The sequence below is a fragment of the Bubalus kerabau genome, chromosome 11, assembly GCF_029407905.1.
Source record: "Bubalus kerabau isolate K-KA32 ecotype Philippines breed swamp buffalo chromosome 11, PCC_UOA_SB_1v2, whole genome shotgun sequence".
Classification (NCBI taxonomy): domain Eukaryota; kingdom Metazoa; phylum Chordata; class Mammalia; order Artiodactyla; family Bovidae; genus Bubalus; species Bubalus kerabau.
Window position 1 is genome coordinate 24984405 of NC_073634.1, and position 16156 is coordinate 25000560.

The window sequence follows — 16156 nt, forward strand, 5'->3', positions numbered from 1 at the left end:
TGAGGCAGAGAAGCAGGCAGTGGCTTGGATTTTAATCCAAGGGTGATGGAAGTCACCAGAAGGTTTTAAACCGAGCAGTGATTTCATTTCAAAGCAGGAGGTTGGGTGGGGAGTGTGTGGAGAAACAGCTGGTCTTACCAATTAGCAGGTGAAGGACATTTTTGCCTAAGAAGGAGTCAAAAGAGCTGAATTGAAGGCTGAAATTGAACGTGGCTTTGGGGAAAAAAATCTTTCCTCCTGCTGCTTCTCAGGACATGAGTGTGATAGTGATGAGTGAGTGCCAAGTTAGCAGTCTCACCCGAGTACACTTAGCATCTGGGCGCTATTACTCTAGATGTGCAGGCACTTTGAATAAGCCTATTTTTGCTTCTCTGGAGTCCTGTTACTCAAGTGAGCATGACTGGGTTTTCTGACACTTCTCATTGTCATGGCCACTTACTCAAGCCGGTGTTAACTGGAGGCAGCAGCACCCGTTGGTGGTTGGCACTGTCTTCTCTGTCTTTCGTGACTGACAGGTAAATGGTCAACCAGTCAGCCCGCCTAACCCAGTTCTGCCACAGAGGCCCTTCCTTCTAAGTTCTGTGGGTGCGTTTTCTACCTGGTGATATGAGGCTGTAACTGGCAGTGATCTGGAATCTGGATGATCACTGTAAACAGAGCACTTAGAAGTCACCTGGGTCTGGAAAAGTTCTTAGAACATCAACTTTTCCAAATTTGGGGGATTACACAGAGACTGAAGGACTGTAGCCCTGGGAGGCTAAAAATCTTCTCCCTTTTCTTCCCTTCCTTTATTAGCTGAGGCCTCATTTTTCAAACTCGCGTCCTCATAGACATCAAAGTACAGATTCACTACCCCCAGCCCTGAGAAGGCCCCACGTTGTATTCTTAGGAAAATGAAAGGGGCTGAGGGTCAGACAAAAGCCTCAGTAGTACTAGTTTTTAAAGGACACTTTTAATGTGGGTAATGCATGGATAATTTAGGATGCTCTTAGATATAAAACAATTGTTGCCATAAAAATAAATCATAGGGCCATAAAAGCCAGCCTCAGTGAGCATTCCTTGGGAGACGGAGGGGCTTGTTTAGTTTTAAATGAGAGGAGGTGGGAGTTCAGTCTTGGGTCTCTAGGAGCAGAGTTAGGAACAGAGTTTCTTGAGCCAGGCCCACCTGCCTCCACTCAACCCTCAACTGAGTGTGTAACTTTGGGCCAGACTGACTCAGGACTCAGCAGGATTTATCATTCAAAGTCCTGTGCAATTGTTAAACAAAAAAGAATAAGCAGAACAATAGCCACAATAGCAAAACCCCACTGCAATCCCCCTCCAAAATCCCAAACTTGTGAACTTGAAGTTTGATGACCAGTCCCAGAGGATAAACAGACACCACATAACACTGTTTGGCTTTTTTGTTTTTGACTTTGATTGTCCAAACAACATTTTTTTTGGACTAAAGGGAAAATCCACTTATAGATGTCACCATCTGAAAAATTAGGTTGTTAAAATATTTTCCTTATCCTAAACCAAGTCTTGCCCACATCTTTGTCTTATGAAAAAAGTAAACAAAGGGGAGAGAAGTGGCTATGGCTGTAAAAGGGTAGATAGTTCAGGGCATTCTCATGATGGAAATGCCCTGTATCTGGACCATGAAAGTGGTCACATAATCTGCACACATGGTGACATTCCGTGGAACTAAGTGTGCACACACACAAGTGAGTGTATAAAAATGGTGAAATCTGAATAAGGTGGATGGATTGTATCATTGTCAGTTTCCTGGTTGTGCTATTATCCTAGAGTCATATAAGACATTACTGTTTGGGGAAATTGAGTGATGGGTAATGTAGGATCTTGCCTACACACAAGTTATTTTTTAATTGGGTTATAATTACAATGTTGTATTAATTTCTGCTGTACAACATGAATCAGTTGTAAGTGTACATGTGACTCCTCTTTCTTGAGCCTCCTTCCCACTCATCCTCCATCCTACTCACCATTTTACTTCTTTCAACTGCATTTGAGTCTACAGTTATTTCAGAAGAAAAAGTTTAAAGAAAAAAAGAAGAAAAATGTTTGCAACCTTCATCATTTGGGAAGTATTTTGTTTTCTAGGCTTCCATTTAACATTCTACCAAATCCATTCCCCATGTCCCTATATTGTTCTGTGTTTTGTTTTTAATCAATTTTAATAGCTGCATTTTCTTCCATGGAGGGGATTTGCTGTGCTGTAGTCCTGTACTATGGGATTCAGGGAGGTTTGTTTCATTTTTGCTACTACAAATAATACCTTTCCATTTCCTTGTAAACACTGAGATAGCTGTGTTAATCCGCTGCATGAGATAAATTAGCTATAGGACCTTTCCATGTAGCAGCAGCAGATGAGAGCAAATAAGGGTTAAAAGAATTGATTTTAATTAAGCAGAAATGTCTTCGGCAGTCCTAGTCAGCGTCACTCCCACCGATTTTTGATGCTAATCTTAGCCTCTTCTAAGGCGCTGGCATCTTCACTCTACCTGAATTTATTAGTCAAACCTTCAATGAAGATCCTCAGTGATGTGACAGTTAAGATGTTAAAATGGAAACTTGGAAACCATCTCTCCTTCTGCCGTATTGCATACAGACAGCTCTTGATTACCCACATGTGGAACAGCAGGGCTGTAACGCTCACTTATCCTAATTCCCTTGGGGCTCTCAAGCAGTCCGCCAGCAGGGCCAAGGGCACAGGGCCCCAAATAAAACCTTCTGACTTCATGTCCTCTGGGGTTACACACCCTGTCACTGAGGCGTATCCAGAGGACAAAGGAAATAAGACTAATGATCCAGGGTGGGAGGCTGCCCTTGACCAGACAGCACTGTCTTTGGGCACTGCTAGTGAGTATGTGCCTCAGCTTCAAATGATGCTTTCATTTGATCACCATTGTGATAGAATGATGATTATCATTTGTTACACATATAAATCACCCCATTCCAGTACTCTTGCCTGGAAAATCCCATGGACGGAGGAGCCTGGTAGGCTGCAGTCCATGGGATCCCAAGGAGTCGGACACGACTGAACGACTTCACTTTCACTTTTCACTTTCATGCATTGGAGAAGGAAATGGCAACCCACTCCAGTGTTCTTGCCTGGAGAATCCCAGGGACGGGGGAGCCTGGTGGGCTGCCGTCTCTGGGGTCGCACAGTGTCGGACACAACTGAAGCGACTTAGCAGCAGCAGCAGCAGCAGCAGATATATAAATATTTTCAAAAGTTAATTTATTCAATGCAAATATTTTGGGGCCTCCATTCCCCTTTATAGGCTGTGCCAGGAGTGACCACTGCTAACAATACAGGGCTTTTGGGACAGCAGAGAAAGAAGAAACAGTCCAGGCCACCCCAGCCAAGTTCCGGGATGGGTAAAACCCACATTAGGCAATCCATTGTTTTGCTTCAATACATTCAATTTTTTTTTTTTAAAAAGGCCTCCTCTGTAGGTATATTGACTTATCTAGGGTATCCATTGATTATTTCCTAAAACTATAGGTTCTTAATGCTATATCTGAGACTCTTGGCTCCAGGTGCACTTTGGAATTCAGGATTTAAAAAATATATATTTTTTAGATTTTTAGAAAGGTAATATAGTGCATGTATTCTGTATTATCTAACACCCTAAGCAGGGTCTAAAATCAAATACATTAACATTTTTGCAGCCAAACATATGAATATTCACACTAGGCAAGATCGATAAGGACTGTCAATAGCCTTGTGTCACATCAGGCCAAGATTTGCTGGTCAATTACACTGCTGCAATCTCTCAGAAGACAATTGGATGCTTTCTGGGTTTAGTAGTTTACAGCCTGTGGATCATGTATTTGATTTTTTCAAGAAGTGTCATCTGTCTCTGTTAGTCCTGCCCAGTCATTTAGTTAAGGCAACTTAGCAATGGCTCTTTGAGTAATCTGTGTGAAAAGTAGCATGAAGCTTTGTGTGTGTGTGTGGAATTGCAGAGACCAGAATGATGGGCAGGCCATCTTTTGAAGGAGTAGGGGAAGAAAAAAAAATCAATGTTTATGCCTTTGGGTGTTGCAGCTATGTTATTTATCAAACAGGCTAACCAGGATGAAGCAACTTCCGCTCTCTTCTGCCTTTCAAGCACATCAAAGGAGGATGGTGAGAAGAGTGGGCCCAGTTACCCTAATTATACTGTACCAGCTGGCCACGGGCACTGAGAAGAGTTTAGGGAAGGAAATTAGGTTGATGATCTGAGATGCAGCATAAATTCACTTCTTTCCTGATCTGAAAATATCCCTTCCAGTCTTGTAATTCTGTGATATCACCGTATCTTCTAATTAAGAATTTTGGCAGAAAACCTTTTAATATTTTATAAGAAAAGTAACTGCCTACAGGGCTCTTCAGAACCAGTAATTATTCACCCTTTTGATGATGCTACCAGCAATAGCCAGGACAGAGGCTTGGGGCTTATAAACTCCTTTCCCTTGGCACCACTAGCTGGGCTGAAAAGTATCAGTGCTGGTTGCCCCAGGGAGCTCCTGGTTGGTCAGGAGAGAGGAGAAAATGAAGGAAAAGTCTAAGAGAAGAAGAAAGAGAGGTGACCTCTCTCCTCGTGGATTTTTAAGAAGGATCATTTGATTTAGAACTTTGAAATGCAAGGTTGGTACCTTATCTTTACATGCCCTCATCCCGTATCTTGCATTAACTAAGTTGCTGCTGACAAAAAGGCAACATTATCTGAAATAACTTGCTACCTAGATAAACCTTGCATGCTAAGTCACTTCAGTTATGTCTGACTCTTTGTGACCCCATGGACTGTGACCCGCTAGGCTCCTCTGTCCATGGGATTTTTCCAGACAAGAATACTGGAGTTGGTTGCCATTTCCTTTTCCAAGGTAAATGTTACAGAAGGCAGTTTGGAATGAATTGGTTCTTAGGTGTGTAGAACTCACTGCATTGCAGAACTCAGTTTTGTTCAGCAGGTTTTGCTGACTCCCATATCCTCTGTGCTATTAGGCCCCATGTGGAACTTACAGGAAGTCTGGGGTGGGGAGGGGTCTCTACTCCTTTTCCCTGAGATGCGTGCTTGGAAGTGAATGGAAAGAACATTTGGGGTTCATGATCACGTTAGTGTCAAGAAAATGATGGCTGTGGCCATCAAGAACTCATTCAACTCAGCTACCTCTATGATAACCAGAACTGGGTCTGGAACCTAGGAGGGGCTTACAAATAATTCTTTTTTATTTTTTGGCTACGCCTCACAGCTTGTGGGAATTTAGTTCCCTGACCAGGGACCTGTGTCCTTGGCAGGGGGAGTGCAGAGTCCTAACCACTGGACCTCCAGGGAATTCCACTTATAAATAACTCTTGAACAACTGAGTGAAAGTGAAAGAAAGTGAAAGTCGCTCAATCCTGTCGGACTCTTTGAGGCACCATGGACTATGCTGCTGCTACTGCTAAGTTGCTTCAGTCGTATCTGACTCTGTGCGACCCCAGAGACGGCAGCCCACCAGGCTCCCCCGTCCCTGGGATTCTCCAGGCAAGAACACTGGAGTGGGTTGCCATTTCCTTCTCCAATGCATGAAAGTGAAAAGTGAAAGTGAAGTTGTTCAGTCATGTCTGACTCTTAGCGACCCCATGGACTGCAGCCTACCAGGCTCCTCCGTCCATGGGATTTTCCAGGCAAGAGTACTGGCGTGGGGTGCCATTGCCTTCTCCATAGTCCATGCAATTCTCCAGGCCAGAATACCAGAATGGGTAGCCTTTCCCTTCTCCAGGGGATCTTCCCAACCCAGGGATCAAACTGAGTAAATAACTCTTAAAATAGTAAAGTTTTGCTTAGGCCTCAAAGGTTCGTCTAGTCAAGGCTATGGTTTTTCCTGTGGTCATGTATGGATGTGAGAGTTGGACTGTGAAGAAGGCTGAGCGCCGAAGAATTGATGCTTTTGAACTGTGGTGTTGGAGAAGACTCTTGAGAGTCCCTTGGACTGCAAGGAGATCCAACCAGTCCATTGTGAAGGAGATCAGCCCTGGGATTTCTTTGGAAGGAATGATGCTAAAGCTGAAACTCCAGTACTTTGGCCACCTCATGCGAAGAGTTGACTCATTGGAAAAGACTCTGATGCTGGGAGGGATTGGGGGCAGGAGGAGAAGGGGACGACAGAGGATGAGATGGCTGGATGGCATCACTGACTCGATGGATGTGAGTCTGAGTGAGCTCCGGGAGTTGGTGATGGACAGGGAGGCCTGGCGTGCTGTGATTCATGGGGTCGCAAAGAGTCGGACATGACTGAGTGACTGATCTGATCTGATCTGATCTGATAAAAGGGATAGAAATGTACTTCATACATTGAACACATGCACACAATGTTATCGGCTGGATTGTGTGGCCCGCCTCCCATTCATATGTTGAAGTTCTAACTCCTAGAACCTCAGAGTGTGATTGTATTTAGAGGCAGAGTCTTTAAAGAGGTAATTAAATCTAAATGAGGTCATTAGGGTGGGCCCTAATCCAAGGTGATTGGTGTCCTTATAAAAAAGAAGAAATTTGGACTCAAATAGTTATCAGGGGAAGGATGTGTGAAGGCACAGGGAGAAGACCACCAGCTTTAAGCCAAGGAGAGAGGCCTTGCAAGAAACTCACCCTTCTAGGACCTTGATCTCAGACTTCCAGCCTCCAGAACTGTGATAAAGTAAATTTCTGTTGTGTTAGCCATCCAGACTGCTGCTACTTTCTTAAGGCAACCCAGGCAACTAACACACATGAAGACTATAAGACATGTGTAGGGAAATAAAATAAAATTCAACAGGGTCAAAACTGACCAAGACTACTAATCTAGCTGCACCAAAGATGTTTTCGTCTTTTAAACACTTTTCCTTAGCGTCTTTGAAGTTAGAAGGGTTTTTCTTTCCTCTTCTTATATCTTGAAAGGAGTAGGCCTCTTTTCCAAAAGCTGGTTTCAAGCATTGGAAACACTGCTTTGTCTCCTGTCCCTACATTTCTTTGTAATAATCAGAAACAGTGCTGCCCAGCCCATGAATAAGAGCTGTGGCAGCTATGTGTGTGCAAACTTCCTTAGAGCTGTGAGGGCCAGAAAGGGGAAATTCCTACATATGCTCTTTGGCTCATCTTTACTTTTCTCTCACTCAGAACCACTTCAGGAGCATCTTGGAGGGAGAAAACAACGTCCCCAGAATAGCAGCCTCTGGGGACAGTTGTGGGGAGGGGGAGGGGCAGATATCCGGCATATTTATGGGCTCATGGAGTCTCTTCTACCCCATCCCAGCTGACAGAGTAAAGGCAGAAGGAAATAAAGCAGGTTTTCATCAAGGTTTGGTGATGTCCTATTCCAGAAAGAACTTAAGTGGCACAGAGATGTGTATATTTCAAGATAAGATAAATAAAAATAAGAAATACAAATAAGACAAAGAAGCAGTCACGTTTGCGAGGCAAGATGGATCCAAGGGTGAGGTCAGTAGCCAGAAAGCATGCCATGAATTTGCCAGTTTTTGCTGCTGGGTGTGGGGTGTGGGTACAAATGTATACATTAGGGGAGTTTCAGCTCTCTGGCAACTTGGTGGGGGGAAAAAAAAACTTTTATTAGTGATATCATTCACAGTGTCCATGAGGTGAGCACAAAGTAAGTGCCCTGGGCATGACACTCAGGGCAGAGAGAGATTAAATCCTTAGGTTACAATCTTTTTCTATTCAGTATGAGCTGGTGTTGTTACGCTGAAATTCATTTCACTCAATAGATGACCAGCCCAAGTTTCGATGCATGAAGCAGGGTACTTAAAGCTGGTGCATTGGGACAACCCAGAGAGATGGGATGGGGAGGGAGGCGGGAGGGGGGTTCAGGATGGGGGGTGGGGGACACATGTACACCCGTGGCTGATTTATGTCAATGTATGGCAAAAACTATCACAATATTGTATTATGTGCATTTTCTAATTGTTGTACAATCATTGTTTATATAATAAAATGAGAAGAAACCAAGGGAAAAAAAATTCATTTCACTCAAAGCAGTTTTGGGTGTTGGCAGGGGATAGATGCCAATAAAATCTAAGTTTAGTATAAAATCAAAAGGAGTACGTGCAGAAAGAAAAATTCATGACTCTTTCAATTTTTATTTAGCTGTATAATACTGAGTACTAGATTCACTAGGAAATTTTGGGAAATGGCCTGGCTCTATGCTATATTGTGGAATAATAGAGTCTCTGAAAATTGGCACAGCGAGGGACTTCAGGAACCAAGCCCTCATTTTCTTTCCTAGATGAAACTCAGAGAGGTTAGGTAATTTCAAGGTCACACAGTGATTAGTAGTAGAGCTGGGGACCAGAATACATATTACTTTCATCCCAGCCCAATGCATTTGGACATCAAAGGCTGCTTAAGTCTTAGTTTGAACTCATACTTTCTGAGGTCATTAAAAATATATTACTTGTAAAAAGCTTCACTTTCAAGCACTCAGCTGTGTGCAGACACATAAATGCAGATTAGAGTTGGTTCTCCTGTGAGCAGGTTACTGTTCTATTTTTAGTATTTTACCTGTTGATACTCTAGAGATCAAATTCTTCTGCCTATTGTTCTATTACCAGCACTCATTAGACGGGCCTTGTATAAAACATTGTCTTTGTTTTGCTGCCAGTGAAAACATTCATGTAGATGCAAGAACATTTGCTCTTTACATGGTTTGAAAAAAAAGCAGAGTAGTATTCTGGTTTTAACTGGACCAATCCTTTATGAAAGACTTATTTCCATCATGATCTTTCTTTAGAGAACTCAAAAAGCAATGTGTTTACCATAATAATTTGGAGCAAGAAGTCAGAAAATAAGATTTTATAAAACATAATTGCTTTAGAGTCTAAAAATAGAATTATGCCAAGAGTAGGCGATATCAAATCACCTCAGATCAAGTGTCCTTTTCATTTAAAATATTTCTAAATGCACATTTGGAAAAGGATTCAGGCAATGTGTCCTTATGCGATTTAAGTGCAGACAAATTCTAGCACTTAAAAATGTCATTAAGGGGGAAAAAGGAGGCATTAAGGTGATCTTTATTTCCTCCTGGTTGCTGCCTGTTCTGAGTTTGTTTTCTTCTGGTGTTTCTGATCCCCAAAGCTCTATTAAAAAGGGATGCAGCGGTCTGTTACTTTTCACCCTGTCTTTACAGTTCCAAACCTGTCTCCGAATCCTATGGAGATGCTGCAGAGATCCCTAAGGTTACCAAAGCAATTTTCCAGCAAATGGATATAACCTCCTTTGTACACAAGGATAAACCAAAATACTAAAAACAGATGTGTAGGACTCAGAGCAGAACGAAACATTCTGATACTTGACTGGATTTTTGTATTTATTACCCACCTTCAGCTCGGCAACTGCCTTATTGCAATCCCATGCCTACCAAAAAGGAGCATCCTTGGGGGTCCACTGTGGTGAAATAGAACCATCTACATCCATGAGTACTAAGAATCCTGTCTTTTGGGCTTTTGAAGCATTTTTATCAGAATGCTGATTTTAGTGTTCTGAAAGGACAATTGTATATAACATGTTGACATGAACAAATTAAATTGTTCATTTTCCTTCAGTTCAGTTCAGTTGCTCAGTTGTGTCTGACTCTTTGCGACCCCATGAATTGCAGCACGCCAGGCTTCCCTGTCCATCACCAACTCCCGGAGTTCACTCAAACTCATGTCCATCGAGTCAGTGATGCCATCCAGCCATCTCACCCTCTGTGGTCCCCTTCTCCTCCTGCCCCCAATCCCTCCCAACATCAGAGTCTTTTCCAATGAGTCAACTCTTCGCATGAGGTGGCCAAAGTACTGGAGTTTCAGCTTTAGCATCATTCCTTCCAAAGAACACCCAGGACTGATCTCCTTTAGGATGGACTTGTTGGATCTCCTCGCAGTCCAAGGGACTCTCATTTTCCTTAAGCCACCCAAATTGCCTGCATTCTGAGCGGTTGAGTTATAGATCTCCTATATATGATGTCAGCTATTTTACATCAACTCCAGCTTCTTGGATTTAATTTATGTTATTTTAAATTTTTGTATCCATTCATTAAAAAAAAAAAAAGATTTTTGAAGCCCTAGAACATGCCAAGCTCTGTGCCTTAAAAGAAACTTGTAAAAATTAATTTGAGATATTATTCACAGACAACCAGAGAAATTTCAAGGATAACGTTAATTGAAAAAGAAAGACTTGGTATGACTGCAGCTCTCTAAAAATGCATCAACTCAGGTATAGAACAAAGGGAAATGAGACTTGGGACTTCCCTGATGGTCCAGTGGTTAAGAATCTGCCTGCCAATGCAGGGGACACAGGTTCAATCCCTGGTCCAGGAAGATCCCACATTCCTTGGAGCCACTAAACTCGAGCACCACATCTACCGATCTGGCACCCTAGAGCCCGAGCACCACAACTAGGGAGTAGCCCTTGCTCACGGCAATTAGAGAAAGCTTGCACACAGCAAAGAAAATCCAGTGCAGCCAAAAATAAACAAAAATAATCAAAAGGAAATGAAAATTGTTTGTATTAGGGTTGAGTGATTATAGAAGATTTTTTCCTTAAAAATAATCAAAATTTCTAAGTTTTTAAGAAGAAAAAAATTCATATATACATACCATTTAATTTAGATAATTCTGAATAATTCAAGTTACCAGAATTTCCTATATCTTTTTTTTTTACTCCTGTGTCTCCAGAACCTAGCAGCATACAGTCTGGCACATAAAGGTTTTGCCAATGTTTGTTGAATGAAGTAATTCAAGTGAAAGAATTGTGGGTCTTTTATTAATTTGGACTCATCATCTCATCTGTTGATCTGATGTTCACAAAGGCCTGTCTGGCAAAACAGTAACGGATCACTCTGCTCTCTTTGTATTATTTATAGGAATATTTTGCACCATTTCCCTCTGCACTTACGCTGCCAGCATCTCCTATGATTTGAACCGGCTCCCGAAGCTAATTTATAGCCTGCCTGATGATGTGGAACACGGCTACAGCTGGTCTATCTTTTGTGCCTGGTGCAGTTTAGGCTTTATTGTGGCAGCTGGAGGTCTCTGCATTGCTTACCCATTTATCAGCCGGACCAAGATTGCACATCTAAAGTCTGGCAGGGACTCCACGGTATGACTGTCCACACTCCAGTTCACTGCTTGGTGGCCCCGTCCACAGTGCGGAAGACTCTTGAAGGGGACGGAGCAGAGTTTGAGTCAGGATCCCAAGCACAAATACCATCTTTTACATTCCAGTCTGTTGCCTGCCAGCCCCTTGTGGATGACTGATATCTAATCATGCAAAACCTCCATACTTTTCTAAGGACAAGACTACTGTGGATTCAAGTGCTTTAATGACTATTTTGCTTTGACTATGAGGAGTAGGGAATAGTGCCATGGAACATTTCTCGGTTTAGAAAGAGAGGAAACTGCAATGGAAAAATTTGTACGATTGCCACTTATTTCAGAAAGTTTGTATATAACAATTACCCGAGAGTCATTTCTATTTGCAAAAGGATTCATAACAAAGCGAGTATAATTTTCTTGTTGTTGTACCATGCTTGTTAAATTTTCATGCTGCACCTTCAGAACTTGTCCTAACGGTGTCTTGTTGCGTCAGCTCCAAATATTTGTGCATTATTTGTTGATGTTTTTTGTTACAGGAAGATTCTTCTGTTGCCTTATTTATTTTTAATTGAAGTCTCTTCTCCTTCTTCGTACTGGAATCAAAATCATAAGAGAAACAGACCAACTGTGGAAGAGTTACCCTGTAATACTATGCAGTATTGTTTGAAGTCCTATCTGTTGTTCAACCTGTCTCTTTATGTTAACCGGATCTCTGCATTAAATGACTGACTCCTTGTTAATCTGGGTGTGTTTTTCTGTCTTTCAGCCGTGGCAGTAGGTCTTCCTAGCCATTTGGACAGGTGAGAACTCTTTAACAGACTTGTTTCATTTCAGTGAGGTTGGTCATTTTTATTTATCTTTTGTGGCACCCACACATATGCTATTGACAAAAGATATCATTTTTCAAGCTTCTTTTAAAACCTCAGTGAAGTATTTTGAGTTTTCTTCTCTCCCTCTTCCTGTTTGCGGTCTGCCTGGTATTTAGCCAGTGATAAGGATTTACAGTTTCTGGCCTTATCCTTGGACCCCCTAAGCCAATGGGTTTCAACCTTGGCTGCACATCAGAATCACCTGTTAATCATCTTCACTTGTACCTAAACTGGGCCCTGTCCCAAACCAGTTATCATAGAATATCTGCAGCTGGGCCTCAGCTTGAATAATTTTGGAAAAGAAACACCTCAGGTATGATGTGCAGCTGTGATAAAGAGTCACTGTACTGTGTCAGAGCTGTGGTTATCTCCTTAATAGCTAACATTTATTTAGCACGTACTGTGTGCCAGTAACTGGACTGTTTTTTCCAGGTATAATTTCATTCAAATCCTCTCAAAAGTTCTATCAGGTAGTGTTAGGCAGCACCCTGCAAGCCTTGTGGATGACCAGCCTCAAGATGGAAGAAAGAGCCCAGAGACAGCGACAGAGAGACATCAACAGTTTATTGGACATGAAATCTTACACATCTGAAGCAAAAAGGATCTAGAGCAATACCCCTCAGTAGATGGCAGGCAGGCTATGGCAGTGGTCTTTGCTACCTGGGGGAGAAGGAGGCTACCATTTCTCAGGGAATTGATGTCAGATTGGCTCATTAGTTACCAGGGAAACAAGAAGCTGAGACACCTTCCCTCATAGCCCCCGCCCCGCAGGTTAACAACTATCATGAGGATGTATGGTTCCCTTTAATAAACTAGCAGGTGGAGCCATTCTGGCCTCAGGGGCAGGGGGGCAAGCATATTCCCTTGAGTAGGGTGTAGGTAAAGCAGGGATGGATCAAGCAGAGGATGTGCTGAGAGCAAGAGACTATCTTGAGTGGCCTGATCATCCAGGTAGATACTTTTATTCCATTTTACTGACAATGAAGCTGAAGGGCAGACTCAGAGCATTTGCTTCATTTTTTTTTTTTTTTTAATGTGTGGGTATAGGACAAAATTAAAACTCTTTTATGGCGTTTCCTTATCTTTTAAATGAAAGAGTGTGTATGTTCAGTTCCTAAGCTGTGTCCGACTCTTGATGACACCACAGACTATATATAGCAGGCTCCTCTGTCCATGGGTTTTTCCCAACAAGAGTGCTGGAGTGGGTCGCCATTTCCTCCCCCTGGGGATGGTCCCAAACTAGGGATTGAGCCAGCATCTCCTGTGTCTTCTGCATTGGCAGGCAGATTCTTTACCACTATGCCACCTGGGAAGCCCTAAATGGAAGGGTGGGTTTACTAGCTAACTTTTTTGCTTTTCCTTTTAAAAACTTTGGCATTATCTGATATTCTACACACAACATGTGAGAAAGATGGTCTATAAAAGAGAAAAGATGTTACACCAGGAGTACAGCAGTGTTTCAGATTTTAATTTTGTAAAAGATTTTTCTCTCTTCATGATGAAACTTGATTTGGTGATTGTAGAAGGACAGTGATAATCTACCTACCCCTGCCCAAAAATCAAACTTGATTTCCAAGAGATGGTGTCCGCATATTTTCACGTAAGCCTTTCAGAAGAGGTTAGATGATCTGGGTGATCTCATAAGCTCTTGTTGAGGCCTGTGGCTATATTCCCCGACAATCTCTCAGGCCTATTTAATAAACCCATCCCTCTGGATGAGATCAGAGATGTATAGAAAGGGGCAATTATTTTCATTTATTACTTATGTGGGAAATTTTCAAAGCCGGAGAGCCGTTTCTTTGAAGTTTTCTTCAAAGAGTCCCATAGAAGATGTCAGGACTCTTGAGCATTTATATTCCAACCACCAGAGCAGCGTCTGAGTAAGTGACTTTTGAAGTTTCTGAAAAGCTTCCCAGGGGCTTGAGGTGTGAGTGGAAGAGAGCCTCAGAGTGACAGAAGGTTGAAGGGTTCATGTACTAGAAAGATTTGCCCAGAAGCCAGGGGAGTACACTTAGGATTCAAACGTGTGTTGGCAAGAACAGAGCTTCCCTGCCTTTCAGCCAAAGGGAGCTCAGAGCAAGGTTTCTTGCTTTCTATTTACTATCTTAGAGTGTGAGTAAATGTTGCCAAAGACAGGCATTTGGCTTCCAGTCCTTAGGCTTCTCATAGAGGTGTTTTCTTAATTGTCTTGCAAATGAGGAGTGATTGAAATGGCCACACAGTACTGCATGTGCAGAAGAATTAATTAATGTTGTTCTCATGTTCTCTCTCTCTCCCACTTGGAGTTGCATGCCTGTAGCTAGGCTATGTGTGTGTGTGTGTGTGTGTATTATTTTTTGCCTCAGGTATTTTTGCAGAGCAGAAAGCAGAGGTAGCTGATACCCTTGAAGAGAGGATGCAGAAGTCCAGAAGGGAGGCCAGGCTAGAGGACTGACTTTGTGGGCGAGAAGTGCTCAAGGGCATCCCGGAGACTGGAGAGAGAAAAGGGTGGCAGGCCTGTGATTAGCTGGGTCTGTGCATTTCTTGGAAGGATTTGACCAATGACTCGGTGAAAGAATCCACCTGCAGTGCAGAAGACCAGGTTTGATCCCGGGGTCGGGAAGATCCCCTGGAGGAGGAAATGGCAACCCGCTCCAGTATTCTTGCCTGAAAATTCCCATGGATGGATGGAGTCCAGAAAGGTCACATGGAGTCGGACACAACTGAGTGACTAAGCACAAGCACATGAATTTCTTGAGGTTATCAGGACCTTGGGAAGGATGGCTGTGTGGGTGTCCAGAAATACTGGGCCCTTAGTACAATGGCTCTCATGCCCCAACCATGGTTTCAGAGCAACAGAATCAATGGGCTGGGAGGGACCACTCCTTGGAATAATGGACCTCTCAGTGGTGGCCTGTCTGACCCTTGGGAGGTCTGGGAATGTTGGTACAGTTTGTGTGTGTCCCCAGTAATGACTGAGAGCAAATACCCCCTAGACCTGCAAGGAAGGGCTTTGAATAAAAAGTAAATAAATTTACAGAACACCCGAGATTGTAGACTAAGATTCAAGTCCATCTGCCATATATAGATAACATTTACCGAAAAAGAGAGCTCTACCCAAAGCCTTGATGAGATAATGATAGGCTACATGGACCCCTCCTTTTATCAGTATCATTTTTGGTTTATTTGCAATGTTAGAACATTGCTGCCCACTCAAAGGAAACCCTATCCCCTCCTTCTTTGAAGCACCATGGACCCTTAATAAGCAAGAGTCCTGGTATACTTTAAATATTTGTTGAATTCTAAGTGGTTTTCTAGGCACTTGGGGAACACCAATGAAGCAAAACAGACCAAAATTATTGCCCCTGTGAAGCTTTTTCTAGTAAAATGCAATAAAGTACAAATAAAAAATTTGTTACCCTTTCAAGCCCCATGTGGATGCTAAGTCACTTCAGTCACAACTCTTTTCAACTATATATTTCAACTATATATTCAACTATATATTTCAACAACTCTTTTCTTACTATATATTGTAAGTCGCCATGTTCCTCTGTCCATGGGATTCTCCAGATGAGAATACTGGAGTGGGTTGCCATTTTCTCCTCCAGGGGATCCTCCCGACCCAGGAATCAAGCCTGCATCTCTTGGATGTCCTGCATTGGCTGGTGGATTCTTTACCACTAGCACCACCTAGGAAGTCCCTTCAGGCCCCACACGATTCCATAAATCCAGGATTAAAGTAATTCAATCCAGTTATTAAGTAATTTTCTTTTGAATTATGTTTTCATTGGCTATGTACTTCACTTCATATCATTGTTATTTGAATCTATCCTCAGTAACATGAAAAGTACATTATTAATTTTTTTTGGCGGGGGGGGGGGATGAGTTTGCCTCTTGAAGACTTCCCAGTTGACTGATCACCTACTCACCCCTAACTGGATGAGAGACTCTTGGAAGGTGTAAACTGTGTCTTGTTTGAGTTTTGTCTCCAGTGTTTAGCTCTGGAACCCAACAGGTGCTTATAAACCTTTGTGGAATAAATGTATGAGTTCAGTCATAAAAACAAACTCTCCTCTTCTCTGGACAGAACTGACTTTGTTAGCACCAATTTTAGGGAACCCATAAAAAAATAAACAGTAGTATAATAGGCTAAATGGAATGAGAATATAGCTTGGCAAGCAAGGAAGTCTCATTAGAATAATTAAAA

General features: G+C 42.4%; 1 protein-coding gene across 11 annotated transcripts in view; it reads left to right on the forward strand.

Moving 5' to 3' along the window:
* TMEM178A (transmembrane protein 178A) overlaps positions 1-16156 on the forward strand; it is a 142387-nt gene that overhangs the window by 116078 nt on the left and 10153 nt on the right. For 10 of the 11 annotated variants that reach the window (XM_055539899.1, XM_055539903.1, XM_055539894.1 and 7 more), the window contains one exon: positions 10870-12921. In XM_055539899.1, the coding sequence (XP_055395874.1) occupies positions 10870-11111 (242 nt within the window). In that variant the 3' untranslated portion in view covers positions 11112-12921. Of the gene's footprint in view, positions 1-10869; positions 12922-15557; positions 15710-16156 lie in introns of all 11 variants that reach the window. The other variant, XM_055539895.1, reaches the window with a different exon arrangement.